The 8,965-nt window shown below is 44.6% G+C and overlaps 1 protein-coding gene across 1 annotated transcript; it reads right to left on the bottom strand.

Moving 5' to 3' along the window:
• Positions 1–5,534: 5,534 nt before the first annotated feature.
• LOC139439272 (octapeptide-repeat protein T2-like) lies at positions 5,535–6,050 on the bottom strand. Its single transcript, XM_071215998.1, has one exon. The coding sequence runs from the start codon at positions 6,048–6,050 to the stop codon at positions 5,535–5,537; it is 516 nt and encodes a 171-aa protein (XP_071072099.1).
• Positions 6,051–8,965: the final 2,915 nt, after the last annotated feature.

Here is an 8,965-nt window from a genome sequence, read left to right as displayed (position 1 = left end):
CTCGTACTTGGGAAGCAGGCACTCAACCACTGAGCTACACCCATTCCCCTCAAACAGTTCTTTATTTTACCATAAAATAGTTCACAAGCATCTGAAAAATAACTTTAAATATCATGTCTCTCTCTATCTTAGCAGATAATAAAAATCAGGATTTGCTAATAACCATTAATCCTGAAAACAACTAATTTTAATAAGAATAAGAACATGTAATGTTATCATAGTAATACTACTGTTCAACCCAAGAAAGAAGGTAGATATTAAAAAGATTTGAGAAGCTCTTTGTAAAAGCTTTATTAGTATCTGATTGGTTTACATGAATATTTTTGAAATTAGTTTAATATTTACCACAAAAACTTCATAAAAACTGAAAAAAGAGTTGAGTTATTGTTATTAAATGTTAATAAAATTTTCAGTATTATTTTGTGCTAAAAAAATAACTTAATTTTGGCAGGACACAATAGTGAGTCAGAAGACAACAATCTTTTGAAAAAAATAAAAGACAAAGACAATATTTGACTTTTATTTTTAGCATGATTTAAGTGAAGGGAAAATGTGAGACTGGAGGATAAGCATGAAGTGTGTGTGTTTGCACATGTTTTTGAATGTTCTGATTAGAGGTGATAACTGACACCCTTATGTAAATGAGTTTGGCAGGAAGGAGCTTGTAGAGAAAGGAAAGCAGAGAGATGGAAAAATACCTGCTTTCTACCTAAATCTTGGCTATAGGCCTTTAAAACATTTTTTATTGCTCTTTCCTGCAAGATTCTTATACTATGCATGGTAAGGCTAACTGTAATATAGGAAAACAGTAGATATAAAAGTCAGTGTGTCATAAATACAGAATGACTGCTAAACACAAAAAACCTCAGAAGCTCACAGAGGAATACATACATTAAAACAGTAATGATTTAAATATTTCATAAACTGGGAAGCTGCTGCATGTTTTTATCTTGGAAGAAATATGATAGAGTCATATTTCTGTGAATTTTTAGGATCTGATATAAAGTGATGGCAGTAGGATGGGATTATTGGAGATACAGGAGGTAGAAGTTGGGGTCAAATATGAAGCTACATTTTCAGTTCAGCAGCCTGGAGAATGTTATACACTATTTTCAAGGAAGTCATCAAAAAACTTTGGTGGTGAGAACTTGGACTGATGGCTAGATATGTTTAGTGAAAGGTGATATTAGAATATGTATACATAAAAACAGACATACTAGTAGTATAATTCATAATAAAATTTCATAATAAAAACTGCTGAAAAGAAGGGAAGATAAACTCATGATCGGGAGCAATGAATTGAAGTCATGTGATTGAGTAAAAATGTTGATAAGAATTGACATAAAAGAGAAGAAAGCAGGTTTTTTTATTTTTGAAGAAGCTTTAGATTACATAAATGTTAATAGAAAATATAGGGGATTCACATATATCCCACCCCCTCCCACTCCCACACTTTCCCCCATTAACAACATCTTTCATTGGTGTGGTACATGCATTACAATTGAAGAACACATATTGAAGCATTGTTACTAACTGTGGACTACTGTTTACATTGGAGTTTACACTCTGCCATGCACAATTTTATAGGTTATGAAAAAATGTATAATGGCCTGTAATTTTCATTTTAATGTCATACAGGACAATTATAATATCTCAAAACTGAACCATGAAAGCAGATATTGTAATCTGTGAAATGACAATAATAAGAAGGAGAAGAAAGAATAAAATTCAATATAGAAAAGAGAAATCTGTCTTAATGGAGGAAGAATTAAAACTGGTAAGAATTCCATTATGGTCAGAATTTAAAGAATAGAAGCACAGTGATTAATATATTTCATTATTAATAACAATGAGGCAGAATAGAAATGAGGCAAACCCATTGGATTTCCTGTTACAAGATGATTGCAAACTTTGTGAATTCTGTTTCAGTAAACCCAAAGGACAGAAAACATATATAGGAGAATGAAATGTAGAAATGTGGTAAGAAGGGCAGCTTTAGCTGCTATCTTGTGCAAATATGAAATCAGAAAATTGACCATTTTGATTACATGTAGATATGGAAATCATATAAATTTGCATCCTCATTGAAAAGAGGATAGAAGGTGAAAAGAACTGAAAGGACAAAATGAAGTCTAAAAGCACTGTTATGTTCTAAAATTGAGGGGATACAAGCATGGTAAGAGGTAGAACTAAAGAAATAGAAAAGTAAATGCTCAGGGAGGGAGCCTGGCTTGATGCCTTGATCTGGACAGAGCTGCCATCACGCACTGCCATGTGCCTGACCACCCACAGCTGGAGCTGGTGTGAGACAGCCTCTATGATGATGCCTTGATTTGGAAACTTTCATGACCTCAGAACTGTAAACTTTTAATCTAATAAATTCACACTATAAACACCAAACATGCTTGGTATAATGTTCCCAGCCATTTTTAGCAAACTAAAATAAATATAAAACCTGAAGAATGAAGGAATGAAATTTGGGGTAGGTATGAGGAACTCTGGCCAACAGAAATGAGTTGTACTTCTAAGGCACCAAGGAGACTGGAGGGCTGCTGAAGTGCGGGCGTGCTGGCTCAGTGGCACCGCTAGTATCATTTAAGCAGCAGGTAGGATTCTGGCAGGTAAGAAAGGTCATCCCTGGTGTTAGGGTAAAGACTACTCTAGAGATGTGACAATAAAGAAGGGATGGCAAGGTACAGAGAGTGTAAACAAAGAGAACAGCTTGTGACCACCCCTTGGCTTGGAAGGACAAGGGAAGGAAATGTGTTTAGAAGTCAAAAGAGATTGGGAACTGTGGGGAGTGTTGCCTGGCACATCTTGAAGCGATGCAGCTACTCTCAGGAATGTGATATGTTTAAGCAAAGAGAAAGTGGGGGAAAATACTCTTCTCTTCCTCTCAAGTTTTCTCACCATTCCGATCTTCTGGTGATTTCAAACATGAATACTAACTACAATTCAGCAAGCAACCAAATTGAATAAGGGAGACACAGTCCATAGGGATCAGCTTCCCCTGCACAGACCAGAACAAGGAAGAGTAAAAAATGGTTTGGAACTCAATGAATAAAATAGGCCCCAGTCTTTTCTCTTCTCCCATGACATCTTGAGCATAAGTCTTCATTCACATACATTTGCCCTAAGATTACCTAATGACATTTTTACTACCAGGCATCATGTTTTTGTTCCAGGCAAGAAGAAGCAGTCAACTACAGGGAGAAATATATATTCTCTCCATTTTTAAGAATTTTAACGATAAAGGTTAAATCCCACAGATTTCCTATACTTTTTTTGTTGAAAACTGGGCTACCTCTAGCTCCAAGTTAGATAGATAATTGAGCATTTAAGTCTGGTCACTTTACTTTCTCAAACAAATTGGGTTTCAATAAGTTAAGGAGTAAAGCTGTGATGGATTTTGTGTAGAAATCATCAGGATCAGCAAACGATGAGTGGGATGAGCTTGGTAGAGAGTGGGGGAAGGGAGTGTCAGACAGAAAGAAACTGTGATCAAGGACTGGATATTTAGAAAGAGCTTTTTGGGGGTGTGGGAGTAGCTCAGTGGTTGATTGCCTGCTTTGCATGTGTGAAGTACCAGGTTCGATGCCCTTATCTCCTAAAAAAAAAGATATGTCATAAATTGGAATCAATTCAGTATTTTCAGATAGTAAAGTGAGCCTCAGGAATTTTCAGCAAGGAGAGGCTGTAAAGGAATGAGGGAGTCAAACATTCAGTGCTGTTCAAGTCATTTTAAAGAATGTAGGTAGAAAAAAATTGGGATAGTGAACATGAAAACCACACAAGAAAGGATTTTCAGTGAAAGAAAAAAGTGAGATAGTGAACATAAAAACCAAACAAAAAAGAATTTTTGGTTACAACCCAAATGTAAAATTATTGCATAAATATAAAACACAGTTAAGAGCCTAAAAACAAAACATAAAGAAAATATTTACTACAGACATGCTATTTAAATTTTTATATTATCAATTCAGAAAGCTAACATACAAACCACGGAGAAGAGCTGAACAACCCAGCAGGAAAAAGTGTTCAAGTTAAGAAAAGGAACTGTCTGAGATATTTAGATACCACTATGCATAGAAAATATATTAAAACTGGTGAACAATCAAGCATGTTAAATAATAATTGAATATCTTTGTCATCTGAAATATATACAAAAATGAAATTTAATTCTTCTGTTGCCAATGGTGTGGTAGAATAAACTCTTTTTACACTGTCTCTTGGTACATTCCTGAAGAAAACAGTAGAGATATTTTTGAAAAGTATCATGCCATCATGCAACATTGTTCATATGAAAGTTTGTTGAAGTGCTATATGTAATTGTAAAAAAAGAAAAATTGTCATGTCCTACATTATAATATTTGTTTGACAAATCATTATATAGCATATTTTATAATAGAATACTTTCCAAGTATTAATAATACACATACATAAACATAGATGGATAGTTAGATAGTTGCAGATAGATGATAGGTGGTAGGTAGATACATTTTGCAATGGGCAAAGGTACACAGTATATTGTTTAATGGAGAAAATAGATTATAAAATAGTATGCATAGTTAGATACTATTTATTTATTTTTAAAGACTTATTTATTTTTATTTATTTATTTCCCTTCCCCCCCCCCCAGTTGTCTTCTCTCTGTGTCCATTCACTGTGTGCTCTTCTGTGACCACTTCTATCCTTATCAGCGGCACTGGGGATCTGTGTTTCTTTTTGTTGTGTCATCTTGCTGTGTCAGCTCTCTGTGTGTGGTGCCACTCTTGGGCAGGCTGCACTTTCTTTAGCGCTGGGCAGCTCTCCTTACCAGGTGCACTCCATGCGCGTGGGCTCCCCTATGCCAGGGACACCCCTGTGTGACAGGGCACTCCTTGCGCGCATCAGCACTGCGCATGGGCCAGCTCCACGCGGGTCAAGGAGGCCTGGGGTTTGAACCATGCACCTCCCATGTGGTAGGCGGTTGCCCTATCCATTGGGCCAAGTCTGCTTCCTGTTAGATACTATTTATACACTATTTTATACATGTACGTGTAATTACATTTAATGATGTCATCCCAAGGAACCTGACATTTTATTGCAAAAGTTTTAAAATATTTTTTAATGTAAAATGTGTTCTTGGGCAAGCACATACTTGCAAGTTTAGTGACAATATTGATAATTTAGATTTTTAAAAATTGCTTACCTGCCTCTCCCTAAAATAAACATCAAATTAAAAAAATAAATTTTAAACCAGAGAAAAAAATTTTTTAAAAATAAGCAGAAACGCTTTTTTCTTAAGTCCTGTAAGGCCCATGACAATCATAGTTCATGTCTGTAATTCACAATCTTACTTTTCTTTTTTTTCCTTCAGCTCCCACAATTTCCATTTTATCCTGATCTCTAAGTGAGGAGTACTTAAAAGTTCCACCCAAGCAATACATCCATAGGCTCTCATTTCTGTAGTTTAGGACTTTGATTTTATCCTATTTAAAATATCCTAAGACCTCAAACCAAGAACTTAACTTAAAAAGTGAATCTGAGCGGCTTCACGAGTGTCCCCCGCGCCTCTGCGCCGGCGGGGCTGCCGTCTGGCCGCGCGCCGCTCCCGCCGCCGAGCCGCGGGGTGGGGGGACGAGGAGCTCCCGCAGCCCCCGCTGCCCCGGCCAGGGGCGGCGCCTCCGCCTGCGGCCTCGGGAGGGCGGCGGCAGGGCCGGGGCGGGCGGCGGGAAGAGCGCCTCCGCGGGGCCTGTGCGCGTGCCCGCCTCTGGGCGTGTCTGTCCCCGTGTGTATCTGTGACGTCGCTGTGCGTCCTTCCCAGTCCCCCTCTGTGTCTGCCTCTGGGTTTGTGTCCGTCTGTGTTGATGTCCCTTGAGCCTGTGTCCCCTCTCGCCGCACCCCCCGGCACCGAGCGCCCGCCTCTGGGTCTTTTCTGTGCCCCTGAGTCGCCGTCTCTGGTTTTGGCCCCTGGAGCTGCGCCACACGCTTGCGTCCTGGCGGCGTTCCGTGTCTCCCTCCCTCTGTCTGGCTGTCTGTATTCTGTCCGGTCTTTCTTTCTTCTCCATGGCCTTCCTCTCCGTGGCCCGTTAGTCCCCGTCTTTCCCCTGGAAGCCGGCCCCAGGGCCTCAGGCCGTCGCAGGGAGTGTGGGCGCGGGGTGTGGGGAGACCCGGGCCGTCACTGCAGGCCCAGCCTTCGGGCTAGGGGGACCTTCCTGCCTGGGTCTTCCTGCACCTCCCCGCTCCACCCCAAGTCCTTCCACACCCGCGGGGAACCCGTTCGGTGGAGGCCCCTGAGTCCACCCGCAGGGAAGAGGGAGGCGGGCCACTGCCTCTCCCGGGGCACCCCAGTTGGAGCGCTTTGGGCCGGGCGGGGTGGGGTGCCTGGAATTGTCTGAAGGGGCATGGCTGAAGGTGTGGGTGGGGCCTCCCACCGCTGGGCGTGAGGTACTCCCTCACTTATGGGTCTTCCCAGATGGCAGCAGGCAAGAGCCCCCTCCTCTGCGGTCTCAGGTTGTCATTTTCTCCTGCAAAGACTCCTCCCTTCTCCATGCGGTAATGACTTCAGCATTCTCAGCAGTCAGCCCCTCCAGTAAGAGCTGGGGATTTAGGAGGGGAGCAACTGCCTTGCTGAGTGCAGAATGCCACCCTTCGCGATTCCACCAGTACCCCTTCATATTTGGGGAAACTGAGTCCCAAAAAGTCAATGCACACAGCTCCCTCCCCAGGTCACAGGGCAGCCAGGGATTGGCAGCCCCAGGATTTCCAGGCCCTTGAACGGGGCGTTCCCTGGAGGCCTAAGTGAGGGGAGGAAATAAATTTGAATTCTTTTTGTAGGAGGCAGGATTAGCATAGGGCACTTCTGAGTGAGCAGCTCCCCGCCCCGCCTTCCCTGGAATGGAGCTTTCCTGAAGGGTGGGGATGGGCAGGCTTTCCACGTGTGGAGGGAAGAGGGCATTCTTCGGCTTCTTTTCTGAAAAGGTGTCAGGACACTTTGGGCAGCAATTGGAGGCTCCTCAGTAACACATTCAGCACACATTCATGGGAAATGCCAGCCCGGCATGCCTACCTGGCACCTGGCTCCCAATGTCTGGAATGGGAGGGTCAGCATCTCCAGGCAGCCACCCCCTCTCCTCTGTCCCTCCTCCTGCCCTCTGACAGACCCTGCCCCCATGGCCAGAAGGCCTTCCCAGAAGAACAATGCTGATGGTGTAGGTGTTTACTGAGCAGTTACTATGTGCCGGGTACCTCAGTGTGCTGCTTCAGCTTAATCCTAGTAAGACCTTGCGAGGTGGGAAAATTATTTCCATTTCACTGAACAGGAAGGAGCCTGAGGTTCAGAGAAATAAGTGATTTACCCAGGGACAGCCAGTGGGGAAGTGGCAGAATAGGGATTGACCTCCACTTGCTCTGACCCAGAGCTTGCCCCTGAGTGTCCCAGCAAGGCCTGGCTGCTTCCAGGGAGGAGAGCCATCCACAGGAGGCTGAGATCAGAACTCCATGACCACACTCTTCCTCATTGTCTCCTCCCCTGGCCTCCAGCCCTCCCCTGGCAAACAAGACACCTCCACCCTACCCTGTACCTGCAAAGCCATCCCCTACTCACTTGTCCCCCAACACCCACAAGTCCTCCTTCAGGTCCCAGGTCAAGTGCTGCCTCCCTGGGCAGCTTCCTCTGACTCCTCCAGGCAGACTTCCCTACTCCGTGGCCTGTGCTCCTTGCTCCCCTTGTGCTCTCTCTGTTCTTATGGCGATTGTGGTGTCATCACTGTCAGTGAGGCTGTCTCCATCTCCCCATGAGGGACTGTGCAAGCTGAGTCCTCTCACTGTCTCACCTGAGAAGGTACACATCAGGTGCCCAGTCAGCATTGGATAAAAACATGAACTTATGGCTCTGAAAGGCCTTGGAGGCCAAGGATATTGGAATCCTAAATTCTCAGAAGGACTTGAAATTTGATGTTCAGAGAGGGCCCAGCTTAGAGCCTGAGTAGATTAGAGCCAGAAGTGTGGCAGAGCAGCCAGGACAGGCCACCAGCCCTGGGTACTTGTACCTCCAGGAGTGTTTTGTGGCAGCTGTGACCCCTGAGGCTTGAACACCTGTGGGTTAATGAGGTAATTTAACTCTCTCAGATGGTTGGTGGTGCCCTGTAGTTAAGCTTAGGTGTTCAGAACCGTGCCCTCTCCTCGCAGGCAGTTCTAGAACTGTGGAGGGAGCCTCTGGTAGAGGAGCTTGGCTTTGGGCAGGCTCTTGTCACCTAAGTCAGCATCTGTCAGTGGGATGGGACAGATGCTGGACTCTCCGGATGAGGGAAGAAAGGGACCTCGCAGGCCCTCTGAGTAGCATCTGCTGCAGCCTCTGCTGTGGACGCCTGTTATGAGTGCTTGCTGTGTGCCAGGTGTAGGCTCATCACCTGTCTTGTTAGGGGGTGAGCAGTGGGCACAGTTGAGCCTTGGACTGCTGGGGCTGTGGGACTGTGCCCACCCCAGGTGGGATTTGGGTGTTTTGCCCACAGGAAATGACTGGGATTCCAGGTGACCTATGAACCAAACCAAGCTTCTGTGGGTTCCAGAGTCCAGTGCCCAGCTGCTCTGGGGTGGAGACCTCTGGGGCAAAGGTGGACTGAGCTGTCTTGTGGGCCCTGGGCATTTGTCCAAGTGTGTGTGTGTGTGTGGGGCTGGCCCCCTTCACAGAGACAGCACACATCTGGCAATGGGTCTGGCTGTTTGGCCGTGACCTGGCCCAGGACCAGGTGTGCTTGTCCTCTGGGCCTGCCTCCATGCATGTTGTCAAGAGCCACCCAGGCCTGGCTCCCTGACTGTTAGGAGGCCCGGAGAAGTTCCATCCTGTGGGGAAAAAGGAGTGTTTAAATCCCCTTGTTCCTTTTGTCCTTGAAATAAGCCCTGTGGTAGGTGTTGTTCTGCTCTTCTTTTGGGCCTCAATGAACCAAGAGAACCGGAGGTTCCAGGTAACTTGCCCCGGTTG

The sequence above is a fragment of the Dasypus novemcinctus genome, chromosome 7 (assembly GCF_030445035.2).
Source record: "Dasypus novemcinctus isolate mDasNov1 chromosome 7, mDasNov1.1.hap2, whole genome shotgun sequence".
Classification (NCBI taxonomy): domain Eukaryota; kingdom Metazoa; phylum Chordata; class Mammalia; order Cingulata; family Dasypodidae; genus Dasypus; species Dasypus novemcinctus.
This window is presented reverse-complemented; position numbering and strand designations above follow the sequence as displayed.